Consider the following 26,853-nt stretch of genomic DNA (forward strand, 5'->3'; position numbering starts at 1 on the left):
AGAGCTATAAGAAGACAGGCAGAGTTTCAGCAACATGTTTTCATGTTTCATAAAGTTTTATAAACTTTTCCCGGAGTCACTGAGCAGAGCGGCGACACAACACCGAAGCAGAACTTGATTGGTCCCCTTGTGTGTCTTCGAAGTGCTGATTATCTCTGTTCTATAAGGTTCTATCTGCGAGCCAGAGTTTGACGTTGAGATTCATATTCATGATTCGGATTTTTAATGCAGAAACATTTTCAATGAACTGATTAAAAAAAAAAAAGTAGACATATTAAAATGTTAAATTATTATTTTTTTATTCCACTTAGATGAAATTACATATTTCCCTCCAAATAACATTTATGCTTGGTGTTTTGTATGAAAATTCCAAAGACATGAAACAAAGCTAGCCAGCCCAACAGTAACACCCCCCTCCCCATTAACTACTTCATAGCCACATGCAATTTAGGTAAGTATAAAAAAAAAAAAAACCTTAAACCAAAAAAAAAAAATAAAATAAAATAAAACAGAGTTGGTCAAAAAAAGTAACTGAATATGCACATAGGGAGTTGTTGATGTTCTGCTTGTGCAGTCTTGTGGTAACAGTATGAAGCTTATGTGCTCTTTGATCTTAAGGGTCCTCTATACCTCGTAAATGACGTGGAATAGTGCGAAAAATGACATTTTGCAGGTCACCCACGATAAGAAAGAAAAAAAGAAAAACTAGTGACAGTAACTGGAATGTCTTCTTTTCTTCGACCAGCGCTACTGTGTTACAGTATGTGCTTGCTAGCAGGCCACTGAACTGATGTGTGAAGCAGCTGTTGTCTCTTTACTAGCTACAGACCACCGCTAAACCCCCCTCCACTTGAAGACAAGGGCTGTTTTTTCAACGTTGACTACAAATCGCAGATGTGCTTAAAACGACTACGGCAAATGCTCAAACTCCTTGACCAACAGACAGTACAGAATATACATACAGAGTATACAACCAATGTTTAAAAACTTGAACTCGACAGAACTTGTGGCTTGGAGTTGCGTACTTGCCTTCACCTGCGTACTTTCCACACTAATCCGACAACCTAGAGCTCCCCGTAGAGAAAACAAGGTCAACAGCAGACAAGCCTCAATCCCATCCCACTGGAACCCACCCTGATCCCACCCTCCCCTACCCCCAACAGAACCCCATCTTCTTCCACCCTCCTCCCTCACCCCCATCTTCCAATAGAACAGGTCCCTGGGAAAGAAAAAAAAACCCCACAATGACAAAGAAAGGAAGAAGGAAAGAAAGGAAGGAAGGAAGAGAAAGAACTAAAGGAGACAGAAGCTGGACGATGAGGTGTTCTCAGTGTTGATGGTGAGCTGGGACGATGCACGGCGGACGTCAGGGGAAGGACGGATGGAGACGGGGGGAGGGGGCTCAGTTTTCCCGGCCCTCTTCGGTGTCCTCGCCGTCTCCCTGGTTATCTGAAGTCCACAGCTGAAAAGAGATGACAGACATCAGCCACGTGCAACAAATGATGCCCAGTTCAACAACTATGCTCTTTCCTAGTTAGTGTAGTGAGGCGGGACAAGCTTTATGAAATGTCAAAAAAGCCAACTGAGTCTAATGAGAAACTTTAGGACTAACTGTGACAGAATATTCAGTACGCATGAGAAGTCAGACTGGGGTGTACAAACAATATGAATGTATCCTCAAAGGTACAACAGTGGTTTTAGGGTCCAATCATGTACTTTGAATACATTTTTGCCCAGGCGAGATAAACTCGTTTTCATAAACTAGTGTTTTCAAACAGAACGATAAAATTAAAAGCATGGAGTCAGGACAGGGTGTGTGGAGTCAATACAACTTAAACGTAATTGCAGTAGATCATGGTACAATTACGCCCCTAACTAAGGGTACTGAAGACGGACCCTTGAGGGTACCACCCCAGTGACCACTGAGTACTTTTTATCTGAAAGCGTATCACTCTATTCTATCAGGTTTCAGGTCTTTTACTTCACACCTTTCCAAACTAAAACTAAAACTGACTGAAAACGTTCATTCATCAGATCCTACTGCTGGGGGCTCATGCAAGTATCACAGCTTTCAAAGATGCACACAAAAACTAATGAGTGCTAATAGCGCCCCCTTGTGGAGAATCTTTCTTGTTGTATAATCCAATATTTTTGTCATCGTATCTGATATATACACACACACACACACCGACATTATTGTGAAAACAGGAAGAAATACATGTTATTAGCTAGATTAACAGTCAGGCAACTCAGACAAAGACTTATAAGAGGGCAGCAGCTTCAGATCCCCAGCAATGTTAAGATAGCCAAGTGTAATGAACGTTCTGCTTAGCTTATCAATTAGATGTTTATTCTTAAAAAGGTTGATAGAATTACACCTGATCTAGCCTTACAGTGTGACCTTTCAAATACATACAGAATAAAATAATCTGAAATGAATCTTTCCACTCTAAATGTAGCCACGGGTTCGCCAGCTTGTCCAGCCTTGCAAGAATAGCTAGAGAACAATTTGGCATTGTTAACACAATTATAATGGTCAATTATAATATGCATCACAACTTGACGGACACAATGCATGTGTAGTGCCTCATTTTAAAACTGCCATTAAAAACTCAAAAATTTAAAAATTTATCACGATAGCAGTAAACTGTAGTCATATCGCCCACCTCTAGCCAGAAGTACACATATATAACTGCTGCCAAAGAGCCTTAAACTCACTGTCAAGTTGTCCCGCAGTAGCTGCATGATCAATGTGCTGTCTTTGTATGATTCTTCATTCAGTGTATCAAGTTCTGCAATAGCCTCATCGAAAGCCTGTGAGAAGACAGGAAGATGAAAAAAAAAATACATATTAAAGTGCTTTCTTTCCCACACTGCTCCACTGAAACACTGCATAAAACATTCATTACGGCCCCATGATATCCAGAGATGTAAGAGTGAATTTCAAATAGTAACAGTGAAATGTGTGGAAGTTAGAGATCTGGGGGAGGTAAGTACAAAACGTATGAACATACTAAACATTACGTAATTTGTTCTAATACCATCTGGATATGCTGGCATTTGTTGTTCTGCACACAAAAAACTGAATGCTCTCAGGAGGTGGATGAGAAAATTATACATAAATTCAACTTCAATCTCAACTTTAATTTAGATACAACTGTCAGACAGATGTTTGTGGCTGTTCATGAGATGTACCAGCTACAAAAAACAGCTTCGTGATTGTGTTAAATAACTGTTAAGTGGACAACAATGTCTATGTTTTAAAGTGTGAATCTCTTTGCATTCACCATCCCCTACCGTTTTGGCCAGCTTGCAGGCCTGCTCGGGCGAATTCAGGATCTCGTAGTAGAAGACGGAGAAGTTGAGGGCCAGGCCCAGGCGGATGGGGTGTGTGGGCTGCATCTCGGCTTTGCTGATCTCAAAGGCATCCTTGTAGGCATCTTGCGAGTTGGAGATGATAGCTGAGGATTGATGCAGTGCGTTAAAATCACAGCAATATTTCACATATCTATATAATAATTTCAAGCACTGCTAGAGTTGGATAAGTTTTACTGCAGGAGATTCTGTAATGCAACAGGATGAAGTATCTCCATAATGTACCACACACAGTCTGGACCAACAGATCATAGCCAGCATTACATCACATTAACAACTCACACTCACTGTGTGTATTAGCAAGTTTTATTATTCAATCAGCATAAGGTGAAGGCAATCCAGGTTTCAGCCATTCACTCCACAATCATTAGTCTGACTGTAAAAACTACGGCCAGTACAGATTCATACTGGATTAAAATCCTAGATCTTGTTAGTTATCACTCGAATTGTTGCATCTCTCCAGGTAAAACAAATCCAGCTCAAATAGGGCTTTAATGAACTATTAGAAATAAGGAACAGGAGAAGTGACCAGCAATGGCATTCTCAAATTTTACTGGCAGGGATTTGCTACAGAAAATACTGTTCCTTCCTTTAATTGAAGGTGGCGGCCCCCCACTGAGACTGCTGGATACATGGCCCAAAATAATAGTAACTGCAAATAAACTCAGGGTTAAGCTTTTTTTGTTAGAAACGTACAGTAATTAGCCTCCAGCTGTGCTCAACTGGAGTGAGTGATTTCTTCAGGAAATTTCAGGTGCTCCTGTTAAAATTCTTTGCTGGGTTTGTGGCAAGTTGTGACAAAGATCAGGAATTGGGTCTGAAAGTTAAAGGCCTTGAATATTTTCCTGGGTTCAGGCTTTGCTAGTACTGAAGCTTCCATACTGGCTTCATTAATGTTCAACCAAGTGATCAAGTGCATGCCTAAATTAAAAAATAAGGAAGTAGTTTTGTGTTGATCAGTCTAAATGGGAATTTGAAATGAATGTCTTCAGGGTAAAAGCCACTGTACACACATCAAAAGAAACTTCAAGAGAAATAATTATTGCCATAAATGTGTGAGCTCAGGGCATTTGAGCTAATATAACTAAATGACTACAACTAATGAATGTCAGTTCAACAGTGATCTGTCCCGCGTTTGGAAATTCTAAAAAGTGTTAACTGAATAAACGAAAAACACTTTGACATCAAACAGCAGCAACAGCCCAAACTGCCCAACAACACAACTGCATCCTTGTTTTGCCAGCTTCTATATAAATGCAGCGCACTACAAAAAGGCCAAAGTGGACAAGCGATCGCATACTTTGGTGGTGTGCCAAGTTTTATGGACGTAAGTATATTTTGGTTTAAAAAAAAATGCAGAGAAAAAACAAGACGCATTTAATTTGACAACTATGCGACCACAGCTCGGGTTGCGAGAGCGTGCAGCACTTGCAAGAAAATTAGCTAGCGTCCACATGTAACTAGCAAAGATGCTTTTTTTTTTTTAAAGCTCAAAATAATGCCTCGCTGCAGTTACACCACAGTGATTCATCTAATATTTTCTTGACAGATAAGTGCTGACAAATATTTCAGCAAGAAGCAGCTTGAAAAAGAGGAGAGCCTCTTGTTTGTAGTCAAGCAGAGACCCTCCATCAGAGAAGAGAAGGCCATCCGTGGTCTAAAAAAGCATAACTGGGTGTGAAAAGGGAGACCAGAGCCTCTGAGTGAGTGAATGGGAGTAAACGGAGAAAACACCCGAGTACTTCAAACAATCTGCTGTTTTGTGGACGCATATCTCAACACAACAAACTGACTTTTGTGTCATTTATCCTCAACATGTTTTCTACCAGGACCATTTTTTAATGAGCCACAATGAGTCGAGTACCAGCAGGTGATGCTGCGAGAGTTGCGCCAGCTGCGTCTTGGACAACCCTGCTGAACGGAGACAGTATGGCCAAGTATGTAGTAATCGACTGGAACCTATTTGTAAACTGTTTTTTTTAAACTGTAAAATACAAGAAAATGGTACACTGTGTGCTGTTTCTCAGACATTGGTCCATCATAAAAACCCTAAAGACAATCTAAACAACTTGTGAATCTCTGAGATTTAACTTAGCTAAACTGATAGCAATTCAGCACAAGTATATGCAGGACTACACGGCTGTAGTTTGTAACCATGGATATTTTAGTGAATTATAATAGCAGTGATACGTAGTGATTTCTTGAATACTAACTTAATAACCAACGTTAATGGTTCATGACCTGTTTTGCCATTGCTGAAGAGAACTGTCGTAACACATGGAAGAGCTTCACTGATGACAAGGTCGGATATGACCGGCTTACAACTTGAGATGTCTGATTTGATTGGCCAAGCCGGGCGATTCCCCAGCGCCAAACAGCAGAGGACTGCCATCTTCCCTTAGGTTAGAGAGTATCTGTCTTGGGTACCCTGATGTGTGCAAATTCACAAAGAAGCGCTTTGCGGTCATCTTAAACCTTGCTTAGATAGAGTCAGAAGAAATGGCCATGTCTTTTGGTCTGTTGATTTTTGAGTACAAGTCATTGAGTGTGGCTTGTGTCTTTGACATGTTTTTCGATAATGGTTCCTTCTTTCAGTTGTGAAACGGTTCCCCATTACTCTCCTGCAGAGCACATGAAAAATAGCTTATAGGCTAGAGCGCAACAAAAAAGGCTCAGAAAATAATCTAAAATAATTTTTTACAGTTCTAACCAAGATGGCAGGTTAAAACTGAGGCAGGCAGCAGGTCAGACCATCTGTTATATATGCATTTTCCCCAGTGAAACTACATGCTCGTCACGCATGTGACAGCTTGTGGTTTCACAGGGGAAAATACATTCATTACTCGCGCTGAAAGAAGACAAACACTTAAATTAAGCACGAAAAAAGAAGCTCAGTGTTAATTTGCATGTAACTGATGTACCTATATAGTTTTGGAGGGCAATCATTTTATTAAAAATATTATTTAATTTTTTTATTGTGAATTTTATACATACCAGGATTTTTTTTTATGTGTCACATGAAAAAATGTAACTGAACAGTTGTACAACAGAGCTGTACAGTCTAAGCAATAACAAAGATAAAGAAAGAATGAAAGAATGAGGGGGTTCATTTTTCCTCACCCCAGGGAATACAATAGACTGCCTGTTTTATACAATGGAGACTATGCCTAGCGGAACTTCCCCCTACTGCCAGACGGAGCAGTGGACTGACCAGCCTCTGTCTGTGCTCTCTGATGCTAATGTTCTTCCACTCTGCACTGTCATCACATGACCAGAAACAAAACATAACGAAAAGTGACAAACAAAACATGTCTAGGGATAAATAATAAAAAAAAAAAAATCTAGTGATGTCCTCATCCAATTTTTCTGACCCCTCAATTCGCTTCACATGATCTCTTCGTATTCCATATATAAACAGAGGTATACACTCAAATAGTTTGTTTTGGTGGTCTATGTATGTTAACACTCATTTTGTAATGTCACTGAACACTATGATTACATCACCGCTGTCGGAAGAAAACCTCGCATCTCCATTTTTGCCATTTTTCAGTTTTTGACATAATCTGAAAATGCCTGTTGTCCTTTACCTTGTGCGTAAATTTCATGAAGAATGGACCAGAAGAAACGACCCAAGATGACTTGGGAAAAAGTCTGGTTCCACTGACTTACATTAAAAGTAAAACAGATTTTTTCCTTCTCCTGTAAAGTTACTATTTTGAAGCTACAAAGTTTTCTTCTGACAGCAGCGATACACTGCTTTAAAGAGCAATTACACCACAAAGCCATTTTTTCACTACAACTTGAAATATAATACTATAATATTATCAGAATAATATCGTTATTGTGGTCAGCGCTTCCTCTGGTTCAACTCTGCTGTGGGTGCAGATCCGTAATGAAGTACAAATTCACAAACCTGGTTGATATTTTATTTCCCAATAAATAAAAAAAATAATCATCAGTCTGATATTGAAATTTTGGCCAATAATTACAACAGATAACACGTGTAGTCACCAGTGCTGGAAATTATACTACTTCTAGACGCCACACCAGCATTGTCTGGCTGCTCTTAACCTCTAACAGCCGCAGAGAGTGCCAGTTGGCCACTGAAGGCACATAATGTAATTTAACAACATTAATTATGATGAAAACCAACTCTTCATAAAAACAGAACACCAACTATCATCATTCTTAGTTTGTTAGATTACCTCTTAGAATAAACTGCATGCAATAAACAAATATTAAACCTTAAGTGTTTGCTTTTTATTCCTGACTGTATACAATTCTCTCATTGTGATACTCAAAAATACTCTCTAATCAAAATGTAGATATCGAAATAACACTACTGATTAAAATGCCCATCCCTAACAAGCAGGCCCTCATTCATCTTGCATAGTGAGTATTCTCACCACTCCCTCCACACCTCCCAGTCACCAACGCTGCCATGTTCCTAAGGCAAAGCCCCATGAGCCTGTCAACCTCGACACTGGAAGGCAATCACGGGCCTCTTCCTGTTATGCATATTGTGCCTTTGTTAATCTGAGACTCTCCATTCTCAAACACACACCGGTCTTGCAGATTAGGGCAGTCAGTATTGATTGTAGTAGTAACTGAACAATCTACTTATTATTATTATTCTTAAGGCTAATCAAGAAAATCGGGCCAAAAATAACAAAAATGGACTTAACTGAACTATAATAGCATTGCTTTTTTTAAGCATAGCTTATCAAAGATTCGAAAAAATCTACCACAAAAATATAAATTAGAAAGCTTCAAAAAAGACTGCAACAATATATAATCACTATGTAGCAAGAACTCTACTGCACCATCACAAATATTCCATATAAAACATCAGCAGATGTGTAGGTTCACTTGTGGTTTTGCATATTAAATAAAATGCTATTGTTACTCCTGGTTCCCATCACCAACATAATAAAGAAATGTTAGTCGTTATGTTTCTCTACAATCAAACACTTCACATCAAAGCACTTTGAATGACTTTAAATCTAAATGTTGAAAGTATGCAGAAATAAAAAACAGTGGAATTCCCCTTAAATGTCCTGTAAAAATCCACTGTTCTAACAATAAAAGGGAATAAACTTGCATCATCCTGTCGTCCAGGCCTAGTGTGGACAAACTGTTCATTTACTACCTTTTCAACAACAGGCAGATGATAAAGCACGAGTTGGTTTGTGGCCAATTTTCCACTCAAGTTGGGAAAGCACATTGTAAACATGCAATGAGTGATTCATTGAGAAGTTCTTTTCTTTTATGAATGGGCCTAAGCCTTAACAAAAGAGGAACGCCCCAAAAAAAAACTTTTTTACCTCTTCACTTCCTCTTACGTTTGGCTTTAAGTCTAAATCAGTTCAAGGGAAAGGAAACGGTTACACATTCAGCGTCCGGAACCAAGAATTTAACCACGTTTCCCAAAAAAAAACATCCAAAAACACTTTCTGACAACCATACTGAACTTCCACTGCTCCTTAAATTATGTAAAATAAACTAATCTTAGTAACTGATTGCACAGAATGTGCTTCGGAAACAGGAAATCACTACATCTTGGTCTCAGAGTTGTAGAGGATATGCTTGCGAGTTGTACACAGCGACTGCAGCAGAAGCAACTGCGATTCGCTCTTAACAAGGACACGGCTTAACAGTTTCATTCCACTGATAGGAAGCTATTACAGCATTTCCATGACCTCAAGCTCAATGTGGCCATGGCAAAAGTAAGCATTTCCATCCACGTGTAGGTGGGCTTTACAATTCTAGAAACCTCCAGAAACAGAAAGCCTCAAAATGACAAGTTATGAAGAACTAAATGTTACAAACCAATAAAGAAGACTGCAGGTTTCTTTTCTTTAGCCAGATTTAACTCTGACGGCAGTTCCTGAAGGTGTGATCTAGATTATGACACATCGTCTTGTCCCCAGTCCTTCCCACGCAATCAAACCTAAACCTCCCCCGCTTCAGTGAATGAGATCATGGAGTGAGTGAGTGCAATGGCTTACAGTTTTTCTCCTCTCCCACAGCTACTTCGGCTAAGTATCGGTAATAATCTCCTTTCATTTTCAGGTAGAAAACTTTGCTTTCAGCTGGAGTTGCCTTGGGGATCAGGTACTTGTCCAGAAGAACCTGAGAGAAAGAGAAAGAGAGCGAGTTAGGAATTTGCAAATAAACAAAAACGCCTTGCAAAGAGGAAGGAAAGAGGAAATAGACCAATACTAAAAGTAGCTGCTGACATTTAGAGGACATACTCAGTAGAATTACATTTGCAGTAGCCACACTGTGCTATAATTGCGCAGATGCACTGATATGAAATTGAGTCCTTACGGTTCTACATAGAACCATTATCTTTACTAAAGAACCCTTGAAGAACCATCTTTATCAAGTGTGTGCATTAGCAAAAACGTTGTTTAAGTTTTAAGGGGGGGAAATTGAAACTAAGAGTTTGTGAACTGCCTGTAGGTGAGTTAGACCAATCAGAGGCAACCAAACCTCCATGTGTTGTGACATCACAACCACAACTTACTGGCAGTCTGACACACGATGTTCAGGGGTCGAGCCTCAAGCCAAAAAAGGCCTGAAATCAGGCCTGAATTTCGCAATTTAAATTGCAGTTGCAATATTAGTCGGGAAAAATCGCAATTAGATATTCAGCCGTACTCTACTATTTGCTTTTTTAACCTTTCGTGACTATTTGAGTATTTGCTCATGCCTAGTTTGAAACTATAAAAAACAAAACAACAAAATGAATTACAACACATTATATAAACTTCATACTCCAGTTTGCTGCCAGCTGTGCAAATGATAGCTCAATATTACTTCCTTCACGGTTATTTCTAAAAGGGCCACCTGTGGCTCTTCAAGAAAACAACCTTGGCTCGCCTTTGAGGCTTCGGAGGCCTGAGAGTAGTCTGCAGTTTCACAGATGCTTCCGAGACCTCCTTTCTGTTCCAGGCGGTGGGAGGGGGAAGAGGGAGGATGGGGAAAATGGACTAGTCTGTGTGCACTCCTGCTAGTGGAAGTAGGTCAGTGAGCTTGTTCACAGCTCTGCTGGCCTGATTGCTGCCACACCATAGGACTGGCTGTGTTACCAGGGACACCAAGGGCTGCTGAGCAACGCAAACTATTCTAGCAAAGAAAACCTACAGAATCAAAAAGCAGTTTACTGGACAACTCGCTTATTGGTCAGTGGGTCTGATCTAAAGGTTTACCAAGGACACGAAGCACTACATACAAGACATCCTTCAAACCTGGCTGGTATCTACACCAGCAAAATGAATGTGAGAGCCATAACCATGTAATGTCACGTGTCAGCGATGTACCAATGACCCACTTGTCCAAGGCACGCTGGGAGCAATGTGATACAGGACATGGCCGATTCATGAAATGAGCTTCAGTTCCACAGAGAGACAGATATTGGTTCACAAAATGAACTCCCTCCCCCCACCATTCTGCGCTTATGGCTATGTTATAGTACTCGCTGCACAACCTAGAGTCATTTTTGCCATGTAAGCGCAATTCAAAGACAAAGACAACGAATGAACTAGCCTGTCTCCACAAACAACATTCAAAAGTGGAAGGCGTAGGATGGAAACCATCATATTTCGGATTCTGTCCACTAGTTTCAATCCAACATGTCTGAACCTGTGCATATAATAGCCAAAAGAACTCTCTAATCCAATCAAATTCTCTCAACCTAAATACAGACTTTCTAAAACCTACACAGAAGATTTTTTCCAGCAGCCTTCCCCCCATTTGTGGCATCCCTTAGTACCCAGTGCGCGGCACAACTGATGGACTAAGACCCACTAGTTACACGGCCCAAACGTCCCTTCGCAATATCAGTTCACTTCTGAAGAAAGAAAATCCATAAATGAAGAAATTTATAAATGCAAACAGCTGATTCTTAATCAACCAAGAATGCTACAATCAGTCAACAAAGAGGGGAAAGTCTTACTTTAATGCAATTACATTTTTGATCCCAAAGCATAGTTTCCTGCTTTCTGACTTCAGTCCTCTTTCTTCTCACTGTAGTCATAAAGAAGCAGAATATCAGAAAGAGCACAACGGTATCTTATTTAGTCGCTTTCTAGAGAGCTTGATGGCCCAGGCTGAGGGCTCAGCTGCTGTTATAAAGAGATTACAGGTGTGAATCACCCTGCCTACAGGCACAACTCTAAACCTACGGTCCCTCGCTTGGACAGTCATTATGCTTTAGGTTGCTTCATTCACCTTTGGCTGAAAAGGTACAAGAAAACAAAACCACTGTGTACATGATGTCTCAGAACACCTTATGAATAACAGTGCTGCCCTTGAAGCCTTTTTCACAGACTTTAGCAACTGCATGTCACTATCAGGGAAGCACAAGCAATTCATATTTTCAAGACTATTTGAATGTACAAACAGTAAGTACTACTAGTAGGGAAATAAACACACAAATACTTAAGGCCTCAGCAGACTTCGCGCAGAGACTTTGTTCGTCATGCCGCGCGCATGGCAGCTGGGCAAACTCCGTGGACGAAAACGCTATGCGACAAAGCCTCTGATTGGTCGGTAAAAAAAGAGACGTGCCATTATACAAAGATGGACAACTTTGAGGGGCCTCAGCTTTGGCAGACACACTAATATTTCACTGTGAAACACGCATTTGTTAAATAAACAATGAATACTTAAATGTAAGATATTAAGTCTACTATTCGGTAGTACTAACTAGTAGTAAGCTTACTAGTAGTAAGCAACTTACTAGTAGTAAGCACCAAAACATATAGGTTATCTTGTATTTAGGTTCACAAGAGGACGAGGCTGAAGTTGGCTTTCTATTCACCAGCTTCTTGCTTGAATTTTCCCGCTCCACCTTAAATGGCGGCAGTATTCTGAACTCTAACATAGTTAGAACTGCGAAAGAATCGTTTTCCAGCAATCATCAAAAATGTCATACGTGGGGCATCTGCGACAGGCAACACGAAACCACAGAAAGTATGCGAGGTTGTAAGCTCACGAAGGCACTTTCGGCTTCGCACAACCCTCGAGAATTTTGTTTCGCAAGAAGTATGCTGAGGCCTTTAAGGTGCTTTGTGGAGTGGGGCTAAAAAAAAGCTTACACAAAAAAGTGAATACCCGAGGCACTCTTTATTGAGTTCAAAAAGCCTCTCAACAGATTTTAGCAGGAGACTTCGTCAAGATAGCTTAGATGCTTGACAGTTAATCATGAACAACACAAAGTTAAATGAATTGAGAAAAATAGCTATTAGTGGAAAACCACGACTGTTAGTGCCAGGCCTTCAGTTCGAGCTGTACATGTCAAAACCAAGTCAAAAACATGGGCGGTCAAAAAACACAACTATAATAATGCTATACATAAAACAACTGACTGACACTTGTGGGTCAGGCTGCCTCTGATACCTGCAGTCACTGACGTATCTAGGACTCTAGAAGGCCTAGAGTGATTTTTTTGTCCGCCTTACAAAATTGGTCCCACCCTTTGTAAATCAAAATATGATTGGCTGATTTCACTTCTAATTGTTTGTGGTTAAACTGACACATTATGCCTTTAGTTTGGGTTCTGATGGGCAAACCAATGAGAGAGGAAAATCATGAAGGAAAAAAACCTGATTGGACAGTTTTCCACTGGGCGTTAAACTCTTACAGCTTCACAATGAAATGAGTATTACGACAATATTTGCAGAACTTAAGTATAAACATGCTGATTACATTAAATAAAATTAAACTAAAAATTAAAGATGTGTATTTTTTTTTATTTCAAACAGAAAACAGAAGGTCTTGAAGGTTCCTCACTGATAATTATGAAACATTTCAGCATTAAATATTCACTTTTGTGCCAAATGTTTAAGGGTGCTCTAGATACAGAATCCCCTCAATGATCAAATATTTAAAAAATCATTAACATTTATTGCTGCACATACCACTGCATGTGCACTTACTGCTTCTAAATCTGTTTGCTTGCTTACAGCCTTAACAATGTAGCAAAATCAGAATTGTATTGCAAGTAATTATTGGTTCAATCTCAATATTTTCCTAATAAATCCTAACTGATATGCAGATTAAGTATATTTTGGTACTGATGCCAATATCCATCCTTAAGGACATCTAAAGCTTGAGCCTTGCGGTCAACAGTATCACCTGGACAGGCTGAATGGAAACAGTACTCTCATCTGGGGAATCAAAAATGACTCAGATATGAGCCAAACCAAGGAACAAACCAATACTATTGCCTACAACTGCACCACATGAGAATGTGAAGATTAGATCTGCTTAAATTCATAGTGAAATACTTTATCATCTTTTCTATTTGCACTGTGGTTAATCTTCAAAACATTTTACCTTTAGCAAAATGTTAAAATGCCCTTCTGAGAATACATTAATAGATTCCACAAATATTTGTCTAAACTGTTTGAACAGCAAAGCAGTCAGCAGCTGCTGCTCTACAGCTGCAAATAACTAAAAAGGACACATTAAAGGAGTTGAGGCAGCATACAAGGGAAGTCCTATGACATCTATTTAACCAATGTGTCAATGGAGGTGAGTTTTATTAATATTTACTCGAAAATAGGATGTCCTTTCATGACTCTGCTAAGATCCAGCACCATCCACTTATATTAAACCATTAACAGATGTCTTGCCCTACAACTAGAATGCATGTCCCAACTATGAAAATTGTCAGTGATATTGATTTTAGGGTGCTGAATTACAATAATATCAGTAGATACATAGTACTGTAGTGTTTCCCCTGAATAGGGTGGTAGACCCTACAGCTTTCATTCTTTTCAGTTTTTCAAAGAAACCGGCAGGGATATTCTCCCCCCACACCTCCAAGGTTCAGTCTAAGAAGTTGATAGCATTTGTTTTTTCCCACAACCCAAGTAATCCCAAAATTAGACTCCAGTTCTGCTGTTCTAGCGTAAGGTTTGACAGCTACACATCCTTTCAGACCCACAGGGCTGAGTTGTCCTTCTGAAGTGGAAACACGAATGGAAACGCCTGTGGATTTTTTTCTGAAACAAGAGAGATGCTTGATTTTCTCCTCTCTATCATAGATGAAAGCTTTAATCTAATGCTGTTTATCTAATGAGATGACAGTGCTGGTGGTCTACCTTGTCTGAGCTTTTCTTGATTTTTTCAACTTCACAAATTTGAATGATAGAACTTCATTGAAAATTTGACGCAGCCTGAAGGACAAGCCACTAATTAGTGGTCCTTTCAATATGAATTTCAAACATACTGATAAATTTGTGGTACCTCCTCAGTATCAGCCCTTAGCCCCAACTGTGAGGGCCAAGGAAGATTTTTGTTAACAGCTGAAATGTGGCACTCTGTCACTCTCCTGCTCCCAAGAGGTGTTTCACCTCCCAAAACTCATTATACAGTGTCTGTACTTTCTTTTCTGAGCAGCTGCTAAAAGCCTGATAGCTGTTCTCACCCTAAGCTCACTGTCAATTTTTGGCTATAGCTGTAATAGTACAGTTTGTTATCGTCGTGTAAGCAGACCTGACTGTCATTTTTGCCGGACTGATCCAAAGTCTGACGAGAAGGGAGACTAGGGAGAAATACTAGTTGATGGGCCAGAAACGAAGACATCTAGGATGAGCCCTGAATACAGTCAGTAACGCAGTAATCTGTCAGCCTTCAGAGGGAAACAAACCATTATTTAACATAATATGGGTAAAAGGCCCAACCAGAGACACAAACAATGCCAAGAAAAGAACATCCTTCTTGAGTTAGGATAACCTCGGCCACTTCTGCAGGTTTAAAATAATTTATCTACACCAGCCCCCAACGATAAACTGGGGATTAACCATCAACCAACAAACACTGTTCATACAATGGGATCGGTTAAAAATGTTTAAAATAGTATTTCATTTACAATAAACAACAGTTGCTTTCTGAAAAAGTGGGCTTTTTATCAAGTTGAGGAACGTTTGTGAACTGCATGCCTAAAGGGCAAAATAACCTACTGGTTCTGCTACACAGGCCTTCTTAAATATTAAGCGCGCAGCTAAAAACAGTGATGATCAGCACCACTTCTTGAAAGGGCAACAGCACAACTAAAACAACTTATCATTCTGAAAGCATACGATAAGATGAGGTATCATGAGTCAAAGCCAGCTCTGTTCATGGCACTTGTGCTCATTCTAACTTGGGCTAGTAATGAGTAAAGAACTTTCAGTAGACCATCACTGTATTTTCCAGACAAGTAATCAACTTTAGTTTTTGGTCACATCATTGTGAACATAATATGGATCTCAGCACCTTGGCACTTTGGCTATGTAGGGCCTTTTAATTTATATACACACATACGCCTCAGTACGGACAGATTAGTCCATATAAGGAACATTTTTTTAATATCTCAGTGCACTGACACAGAATGCGGTGCATCCATAACTGCACATATATCAAGTACTTTACAGTGGCTTCAACACGGCTCAGGCAATCAGATTTCAGAACTGAAATTTTGTGTTTTATAAATGACATTCTGATAGGTTGCTTCTTTAGTTTTAAGCTTGATGACGATTAAACTCCGGCTAATGGCAGTTAGTTATTGGTCAAAAGAATTTGCTGAGCATGGGCACTGCAAAGCTAGTCCAAAGCCTTTTTCACAGTAGATGCACTACATTTTTTACATAATACAAATGTCTGTATTGTCCGTTTATTGCTTAAATAACCTTTATATAGATGACAGAGATAAACAATATAATAATTTGACTTGCTGCAGTGACTGTTGCTAGCTTTCTCACCATGTGATTTATAGCTATACAAAGAGGAGAAGATACATGTGGATTTCTATTACCTTTCTATTACCTCTAAAACTAGATTTGTTGATTTGTTTATTAGCCCAGATTGTATATTTTAGCACTGCATTTCTTTACTGTTTCTGCCTAGAAACTGTGAACATGCTAAACACGGTACGCGTCAAATATAGCCCCAAAGAATTATGCACACGGCTGGTGTGAAAGGCAAACACTGATTAATACAGGAGTGTACTGTCTGTATCATGCAGCGTGGTCTCCACATCTGGTGTGAAACGGGCTTCAGGTTCAATATATGAACCAATGAACAGAGAAAAATTGCACAATCTTAGAAACAACTGACAAACAGCAATGCTACCACAGTCATTAATACTGGCATGGTCTAAGCTCTGACTCTGAGCTAGTCCTGGGGCAGTTGTGGTGCTGTTCCTGCCGCTCCTGATGGGGGGCTTTCCAATCACTGACAAGACTGTTTGTGAAGGTATAAAATGTGTCAAAAGTAAAAATTCCATTTCAACCTGCTCATCACTAAAATACGCCACATGTTCTTGAGGCTTTATATTTCCTCGAAATAAATGGCATTTCTAACACAGTCAGTTCTACACCTATTTAACCCATTATGTAAATTATGTAAACAGGTCCAAAGCACATCACTGCTGTCGGAACAAAACCTTGCATCTCAATTTTTCAGTTTTTGACGTTATTTGAAAATACCCATGGTCCTATATATAGTGTATATAATTTGATGATGAATGGACCAAAATTTGAAAATGCCTGTTACCCTTTACATTGTGTGTAAAGTTCATGATGAAAGGACCAAAAGAAACAGCCCAAAATTACTTGGAAAAAATTCTGGTTCCACTGACTAACATTAAAAGTAGAGTAGGTTTTTCCCTTCTCCTGTAAAGTTCTCATTTTGGAGGTTTTGATCCGACAACAGTGATATGTAAAGGAGGAATATGTACTCGACAAACAAATTCCTTCTTATTAGAAATATTAGCAATAACTTACTGAAATAAAACAAATTATTAGGGACGACTCCCGTTATGCTGTGAAGCTTATATTAAATTTGACAATGTTTTTAGGGTTGCCAGATTTAAACTTGCCTTCATGAATCAGCAGTGATTAGCCTGTATGCTGATAACCAATTTCTTGTTCTGCTCTCTCCTACAGTAATGGGACCCACTTTTTTTCATTTCTGCCACATTTTTTTAAAGCTTTTACTAATGAAGCATTTTACTGATGGCCTGTTCTTCTCCGTATGACTGGAAGTAACAAGGTCATGTTGGCCTACAGGCTAATAATACACTTCGGATAATAATACAATCTGCATGCTGTTCAACAGAGTCTGCATGATGGCCAACTCAATGACTTTTTTTTTTTTTAAGGAACGCACTGATACCACTTTTTTCAGACTGAGTACAAGAACAAGTACATATTTTTTAGTACTCACTGATACAGAGTCTGATATTATACTGAGTAACCTACTTAGGATTAAGTAGCTGTTAGTGTAAATGAGTGCAGTGTACCTTAACAGGTCAATCAGCAAAATCTAGCTCATTTTAAAGGAAGTACAAAAGCTAACTATGCTATATTATTTAACACTACCCCGGATAAGTAGCGTTACAGTGGAGAAGAGCAGGTGTGGATCCATGTCAGAAAAGCGCTCCTGTACAGCTGTAGTTTTGCTCCTCGACTCCATGTTACAACATCAGTCTCTGTAGCACAGTGATGACAGGAATCACATACAAGACTAACGCAACAGAGGAGCTCACGTATGGAGTTTACAGACATACACAGTGCGACTTTAGAAATCGTGTTCTCTGGTGAGTCTCGCTGCATGTTTGAATAGTCCATTGTGTACAAACAAAGTGCTCAGCCGCTGCTACGTGAAATGCAGCTTCTACAGTTTCAACAATTTTAAATAAGGCTGTATCATATAAAAAAAACAGAAACTGAGCAGCGCTGCTAACACTAAGCACTAAAGCTAAAAGCAGGCGGTCATGTACACAGTAGGACAATATGGTCTGTGTACAACCTATTTTACAAAAACTCACAATACTAACATTTATACTTCGAGTAAAGTTGGTATAGATGGACTTTGGTTGCAGCTGTTGACATTTTTCACCGTGCACCTGACTTACATGTCTCATCCCATACTGGGGAAGCGGTTGTGATTGCGTGTTTAAAACGGGCTAAAATCACAGTGTATGCCTGGGGGGGGGATATGCAAAGGCAGAATGTTTAAAGTAATCAGTGACTGTGTCCAACCACTATAGAGTCAATAACAATTCTCTGTGCAAGCAGAATCTCCTTCACTGAGTTCACTTCACTCTGAATGTTGGTATCTGTGAATTATTATGTGTAAACGGGTGCGGTATTGGCCCAACACCTGATACCAGTATCGGTATCAGTGCATCCCTAATTTCAAGTTCAAACTCCAGGAATAGCCTTCTGCCCTTTGTTTTTCACACAAGCAAAAACTGATCAAAGCTTAATGAATATCTCGCTGTTGCTGGGAGAAAACACTGTATCTCCATTTTTCCGTGTTTGTTTTTCAGTTTTTGACATAATTTGAAAATACCTGTTGTTCTTTACATTGTGTGTAAAGTTCATTATGAAAGGACCAAAAGAAACAGCCCAAAATTACTTGGAAAAAAGTCTGCTTCCATTGACTTACATTAAAAGTAAAGTAGGTTTTTTCCTTCTCCTGTAAAGTTCTCATTTTGGAGATACAAGATTTTCTTCCGACAACAGCGATATGTATTCACATATGAATATAAATGTATATATAAAATGTCTCGAGAGGGTTTTGGAGCACACCTACTAATAAGACGACAAAGCCATGGGGGGCTAAGTGGACCCTACCATCTTAAATCTGTCTGTGTCCTCACCCACAGAGTGCTCTCACTTGCGACACTTGTCCCAGAGCGAGGACACCTGTGCCTCGAGCTGGGACAAATGAGATCAGGGCTTGACTAATAGGCTTGGCTGAAGGAGGTCCCTACTCATGATCACTAATTAGAGTAAGCAGGGGAGAATCATCAGGATTATCATCCTATATTACGCACCAACCTTTAGGCTGAGGGAACAGGTAGGATGATGGTGCTTTGGTTGTCATTTTCTTTTGGACATAAATCAAAACTGTGGTGTACAGGCATTTTCAGAATTTCCTATTTTCTCCTTCCTACCTAGCAATAAAAGAAAACATTACCAACATAAAGAGAAAAGAAACTAGAAATGTGTCTCAGCAGTAACTTGGTAAGGCTGTTGCTGAGCATTCAAAAGTCACCTAGCTTTGAAAAGCATAAAAATCATGTGCACTGGGCCAGTTTGTTCTGTCCTTTTGTCATCCAAATGTGGTATTTATAAACTGCGTCTAAAGGAAATGCGAGGACTTACCAGCACATCATTGCAAATCTCCTTCAACTCTTTCTCGATCTTTTCCCGGTACTCCTTGGCCATCTGCTGCTTCTTGTCGGTGCCGTCAGTCTTCTGCTCGATGCTGGAGATCACCCTCCAAGAGGACCGGCGGGCGCCCACCACATTCTTGTAGGCCACGGAGAGCAGGTTGCGCTCCTCGTTGGACAACTCCACGTCACCCTCTGTGACGGCCTTCATGGCAGAGGCCATATCGTCATAGCGCTCTGCCTGTTCGGCCAGCTTGGCTTTCTGCACCAGCTCACTCTTGTCCATGGCTGCTCAGAGCTAGAAAGAAACACATAAATGAGGGAGCTGATTATTTCACTCAGCCCCAATTCACTCATCCACACAGATATTCCTTCCACAATTTAAACCCTTTTTTAGAACAGACAGATAATATCAAAGTAATGTGCCACTGAATGAATTCCCACTGGCTGCAGATATCCACCATACACTTTGATCGGTTTTACTGTAGGTCATTATTTAGGCGACTGCTTCCTATTACATATCCTCAAGATGCCTCACTAGATGAGAGACATCTAAAACAAGCTAACTGGTCACTAAATGTTTGTTGCTGGTGTTGTAAAAACCTTTACATTACACTTCCATTAGCATTTTAACACTTCAGTGGGCTAAAATTTTGATATTTCACTATGTTTTTATGAACACATTATTCCAGAATCTGTAGCTTGACATCAAGGTATTGTAATTCAAAACAGCAACAATGCATTTTGGAGTGAAGAGAATTTTTCAAACCTCTTCCTTCTGGGAGACGTTATAAACCCATAAAATCCAAGACAACCTACTGTTGTAAGGTTACTAAACTCCTCTGAGTAGTGTAAATATAGTCTGACAGTACGATTTACAGCCTTTGTAAGAATGCACACATGAAATTACTGTGTAATTGTTCATGATTCTCCTATGTTATGTTGTATGTTGTGTATTGTATGGTATATTGTTTACTTTATATGTATTATACTGCATGTTTGTGTGTTATGCTACAACGGAGTTGAATTACATCTTGTACCAGATACAATTACCACTGACATGTCCTGTGGCAATAAAACAAGTCAAGTCAAGTCAAATGTAGTACAACTGCACCAAAAACACCAAAGTTCACAAACGACCAGCACCAATCAACACTCACACCAGCACTCTTCCTGCCACCCAGCCAATGTGTGGTTACATTGGTATGCAAAAATCTTTTGGGCCGCATTTGGCCCTGGGGCCGGACTTTGGACACCCGTGCAGTAACTTCTAAACACACGCACCCATGTATGTATATATATATATATATATCTCGTTAGTGAAGCTAAACTCTCTACTCTCTCTGAATGAACACAAGAACCAAACCCTCCATTCCTCCAATAAAAGAAACCCAAGAAGCTTTCTCTGTTGAACCATAACTGAAGGGAGAGATAGGACATAATAGAAATTCCATGTTAACAAAGTGGTCACTGCGACACAAATAAAGATAGATTTATTCAATGAAACAATTTATATGCTTAAAACTTACTAGGGAGTTTAAACACATGATGATTCTCTTTCTGTACCTCAACTAACTTAACTTTCTTACTGAAAAGTGTTGATAGTATGGGCCTTGCTGTTTATGTTACCTGTTTTTCAAAGTTTAGGAAACTGAAATGTACACAAAGCCAACATTAGACTGAGGAAAAATACTGCAAAGACACCATCCGTACAAAAGGGGAAATCCACTGTCTTGTAGTTCTATTGTAATGTAATTGTAATGTAAACAGTCATTCAGACAAGCACATTTAGTCATCCAGTGTGTTTTAATGCTGAATGGTTCATTGTAGAGGAACTTACTGACTTCCTTTATAGCAGTAGTGATTGGAAGGGTTGCGATGCCTACAGCGATAATACAGACATTAATACCCAAAACAACCAGTGAACGTACACAGCTGAGTATGTAAATGTAATGTTAATAATGGTAAAACAGTGGTAAATAAGAAATGTACGTTTTCTTGGGGGACTATTTTGCCTTACAACACCCTGAACACGTCGGACGTCTTGTTCCTATCACCGCCACTGAGTCGGCAGAACTGTTCACGGTTGTTCTCTATAACAAAGCATTCCCCATCAAACCACTTTAAATTCCTCTGCTTACATCTTAATGGTGTAATTATGTAAAAATGTTGAAAAACCAGTGGAATTCCTCTTTAATAAAATTTGTGTAGAAGTTACAGCAGGGATGCCCAAAGTCAACCCCAGGGCCAAATGCGGTCCGCACAGAGATTTTAATTGGCCAGCCAATATGTTACTTTTCCTTTGACCTGATGGTGAAATTATAATTATAAAATTACAGTGTAAACCACTGCACTGTGGTAACGAAGTTAGCTAAAGTTTAATAGCCTTTCTTCTCTGATTAGACCTGTAGCTTAATTTACTGAACAACATTTATTCATAAAGCCATAAAGTGCAAACTCAACACTGACAACCGGCAACTAAGGCGAGATGGAAATTTTAAGATTTTTTTCATCGAGAGCTACAGCAAATGTGTGTGCCTCATTGTGTCAAAAGACATATTAAATTCATCACATCAATATGAAACAAAGCACGGACAATACAACAAATTATTACAATAAATATTCAGCGGAGGAGAGGGCAGGGAAACTGAAGCAACTGTACTCAGGTCTCACACCTCCAACTTCAGTAGTTCAGTAAGTGTATAAACCCTTTACGAACAAACAATAAATTGACTAATAGGGCTGGGCAGTATGACAATATATGTCATTAGCATGATAAATTATGTCACGACACAATATGCTTTTCTGAACATACTGAGGATATCATCAGTACTTTTTCATTATAAAGAGATTAAATTAGTGCTGTTTAGCTAGACTTCATACAACACAGTATGCAAAATACTGACTAAATCACTGTGTTTACAGTTTTTGAAAGTATATTTTTAAAATGTAGCTCTACTGTTTCTTTTTTCTCTGTTCCATTTGATCAGATGTCTGAAAAAAAATGAATACTGTGACATATGTAGGTGAAAATTTCTTGCAGTATCGCAATATTATATTTTTGCCATATCGCCCACCTCTAGCGGCTCTTTATACCGTTTTATTTGCTCTTCTCGTTTAAAAAAGCAAATTAATTTTGTGTAAAGAACATGATCTAAAAAAAATGAAATTTATTTTTATTCAGTCTCACAAATTACATTTCTGAGCAAGTAAACATCTGAATGGAATATACTTAATACATTAGTCATACTTTATTTTTATGTGCTTACTGATCCAAATTACTCTGAATGAGCAATCCAATTAAAAAAAGAAGCCTCGTGCATATTTTTTTGCAGTGATAGGAAACACAGTAGCACACAGTAAACTCTGATTCAATGCACTGATATTTTGAAAACTTAATAATTTTTAAAACCGATTTAAAATGTTTTGATAGAGTAAGATCTGTCCCTCTTTGAAACAAGTTTGGACACCGCTGAGTTACAGGAAACGTGTCGCTAGCAGAACCGGCCCTCATCTGTCAGCCTTCTTTCATTCACTGTAAGGAGACGTTTCTGCCGGTGAGCTAACTCACATTTAGAGGAAATTCGCGGACACCGCTAGCAGGGCGATGGCATTAATATGTTAGACTGACACAAGCCAAAAAAATGTCTTGTGTTTTTAAGAAATCCGCACGGAACTAAACTGCCATCTGAGGAAAAAATGCGGATGTGCCCTTATTCCCCCACCACACCCAGCTATTCCCTTATTAGCGACCTGATGTCACATTACGCTATTTTTACGCTTTGCACCACATGTGAGATGTAGTTAGCTAAACATTAGGCCAAAAAAAGGTTTTAAATACTGAAACCAAAGCAGCTCCACCACCGAGAGAGCCAAAGGTAAACTATCATAACCAGTTTAGCTTTCAGCTAACACGCTAGCTTAACGAACAACAGTGAATGAAAGGCGCTCGTGCAGCTTAGCTAACGTCTTACTAACGGCAGTTCGTAAACATTTACAGTAATTATTTGCTCTATTATCTTTTATCAGACCAGGAAAACAACGTATGTAGTTTAAAACACGTAGCTACCATCCACCTAAACTGGCAAATGGACGCTTTCGCATTGTCAGCCGCTTCTAACCCGCCAGCTAACGTTAAAGGCTTTGGCGGTAACGTTACACTAGTGAGCGCAGGTTTGACACTAACGTTATAACCCCGCACGACCTCGATATTACGCAGTCTTATGTTGATTTCTAATTATTTAACGATAGCTGGTTTGACAGGGGGGCATCTGAAGGCGCTACTGGACCCTTTTCTGAGAGCGTTAACCTAAATGTTGGGCTGCGATAGCGCTACGCTAGCGTTAGCCAGGTTCGCCAGCGTCTCGCTCGAATCTTCCCGGTCCACCTTAAACGGTGCAGCAGTTACAGTCTGGCGCCCGATGCGCCAGAATGTAACTGCAGCACCATTTAAGGTGGAACGGGAAAGTACGAACGAGAGGCTGACTTGGGCTTCGTCTGAATTGTTGGGTTCAGAGCATTAAAGCCATGCTTCACAGTCAGGCGGCCGTTTCAGTTTCCCTACTGAAAGAAAGCATCTCGCTTGCAGATAAGGTAAGCTAGCTAACACGAAACAAAAAAGGCCGACAGCCGTAGCCTAAATACGCCTTCTCCTTCATTGTTCGTGTCCAGCTGGTTAGCACAGGCGGACCAGCCGTGGAAGCTCCAGCGAGCTACTCCCTCCGTAAATTCTCAAGATAGGCAAACCATGGCGCGAGTAGTGGATGAAATGAAAGGAGGTTAAGACAATAAAGACAACGACGGGCCCTTCTTTCTCTTACCTGAGTGAATAGACGGGGACAGTGGAGGTTCTTGTTGGAGCTAGCTAGGCTAACCGTGGACTCCCAGCTGATTCTCTCGGGCAGTGTCGGGGCTCGTCCACGGGGTTTCCCTCCAATCAGGGCCCGGCCCCAGGAGCGGGGCGCGGTGACGTCAAAGGTAACCATAGCGACGGCTGCGAGAAAGACACTTCAAGATTTGGTGCTAACGTTAACAGCAATTTCTTGTTTTCCTTTTCTCCGTCGAAACCGACGACTTAGAGCTACAAACAGCAACTTGTCGTTTGCTTCATTCTCGAATTATACCTAAGTAGTTAACTAAAGTGTTGAAGAGCGATTTCATCCAAATTATGTACATTTGGGTTAAAAAATCTCTGCTTTTTCTACATAAATAAGCACCGTGTAGGCCTACAGCCACATTAATGTGCTTGAACTTGTAGCTTTCGGCTCAAAAGAAAGAAATATTCTGAACAAGAGCTAATTTAAAAGGGTAATTCCGTTAATATTTCAATTTTTCTGCGTAATTAAATCGTACAGATGTAAACACGGTCAGTCAGAGAGGTGTGGTGTGAAATGCTATGTTGTAGAGAAACTTGGGAAGTCAGAATTGTTCACAGTGGCGGTGATAGGAACCAGGCGTCTAAAGTATGTAATGCCTTTAAAAGCTACACAGTTATGATGTTTTTACATCTACAAAAACGAAACTATCTGTGTTACTATCAGTGTCACTAACATAGTTATTTTCAACCCAACAAGCGGTGAAAGATCAGTCATTTTTAAATCGATATTGCAATTTCAAAGAGTGCGATTTTCAAATTGCAAGAGCTGCAATTTTAAATATAACCTATATTGTCAACAACATTGACTTAAATGTAAACTGGGGAAATTAAGCTTAACACTGAGCTGATGGATCACCAGTTAGACCACTTAGAAACAAATAAACATCCATGTGTTGCGATACTACGACCACACCTAGCTTTCGGTTTAAGCCTCAAGCCAGAGGAAATGAACATTGTGGTGTTCTTGGCCAAGATTACTAAATTTTTAGAAAACAATTTAAATCACAGTCACAAGCTCAGAATTATTGCAATTCAGAATTTTCCCCAAATTGTTCAGGCCTACCCAACATCACCTGGTCTGTTGTGTCAAATTTCCCAGCTTGAGGATTTTAGTTAGCTTTAACAATCTAATTCAAAGCATGGTTTGAGTTACAAACCTGCAAAACATGAAGTAATCCCATGCTTTTTATTGGTGCTGTAAAAAGCATTGGCAAAACTGGAGCACAGGACACAGTGCTTGCCTGATAGAAGAGAGGAGCTATTTCTGCATTCCTCCAGTTCGTTTCCATGGGGAAAATGAGTCTATTTTTCACATTGTCACATGTCCTCTCCTCAGATATGCAGTCAGTAACCTATTTCAGGGCACATCTTTTCAATATTGGCGAGTGTGTACGGCCTTTAGTGTGGGAAAAAAAAGAAACATAGGTCTCAGCAAATCCAAAGACAAGCTTGTTCCACACAAAAAAACTGGAAGCACGTCACGAGAAGCTGCATGTGCATTTTTGTACAACTGGTATGGCAGGTTTTAGCCTTGACAAAGGTGCCACACCCCATTGCAGGTATGGCAGCTTTGACTACAGTAAGAATCATCAAAGAATTCCATCACTTAAGCTTAAAAGGATGGTTGCAGAGACACACCCCTACTTGGTGAAAGCACAGTCTACTCATCCTGAGGTGGGGGGATACCATGAGTCAGTCTGTTCAACTTTGTCCAGAGTTTTTTTTCTGCACTGATTGGTTTCCCACTTCCTCAGTGGTTGCTGAGGTTGGTTAAAAAGTGATAGCTTGGTCAAAAAAAAAGAATTTACACAGTCTTGTTTGCTGTTTTAGTTTTGTACTGAAACTACAAGGCTAATGTAACTAACAAGTAATGGAAGCTTACAGCCACCTGTTAGCATTGTACAAACTGCATGCCTATTCCATGCTGTTTTAAGCTGGTTTACGCTGGTTTGTGCTGGTCTGGTGATGGTTTAGCTGGCCACCTAGTATGGTCATGATGGTTGACCAGCATACCAGCATCCAAAACACTACATATCACTGTTGTCGGAAGAAAACCTTGTAACTCCAAAATGGTAACTCTACAGGAGAAGGAAAAAACCTACTTTACATTTAATGTAAGTCAATGGAACCAGACTTTTTTCCAAGTCATTTTGGGCCATTCTTCATGAAATTTAGTAGCGATATGCTGGTTTTGCTGGTGACCAGCCATGCTGGGCTTGTTTTTTTAAGCAGGGCACACACTTGCCCTAAACCACATTGAGTTGTTAAATATCTCAGGTTACTCATGTGGTTTCTTACACTGTATTTCTCTATAAAAACAGTTGTAATTATTCAACAACTTGACACCATTTGGCACAAGTGTGGTATGTTAGGGGCATTGCTTATTACATGTTAGCTACATTAGCCTTGAGGCTCCAGTGCTTTC

The 26,853-nt window shown here is 39.7% G+C and overlaps 1 protein-coding gene across 1 annotated transcript; it reads right to left on the minus strand.

The window, feature by feature from the left end:
* Positions 1-274: 274 nt before the first annotated feature.
* ywhabl (tyrosine 3-monooxygenase/tryptophan 5-monooxygenase activation protein, beta polypeptide like) lies at positions 275-24,502 on the minus strand. Its single transcript, XM_036593386.1, has 6 exons — positions 24,373-24,502; positions 19,545-19,850; positions 9,384-9,507; positions 3,298-3,461; positions 2,719-2,814; positions 275-1,462 (listed from the first exon to the last, which is right to left on the minus strand). Exons 2-6 carry the CDS (start codon positions 19,836-19,838, stop codon positions 1,403-1,405), a joined length of 738 nt encoding a protein of 245 aa, XP_036449279.1. The 5' UTR covers positions 19,839-19,850; positions 24,373-24,502; the 3' UTR covers positions 275-1,402.
* Positions 24,503-26,853: the final 2,351 nt, after the last annotated feature.

Source organism: Colossoma macropomum, unplaced genomic scaffold (genome assembly GCF_904425465.1).
Source record: "Colossoma macropomum unplaced genomic scaffold, Colossoma_macropomum, whole genome shotgun sequence".
Taxonomy (NCBI): Eukaryota; Metazoa; Chordata; class Actinopteri; order Characiformes; family Serrasalmidae; genus Colossoma; species Colossoma macropomum.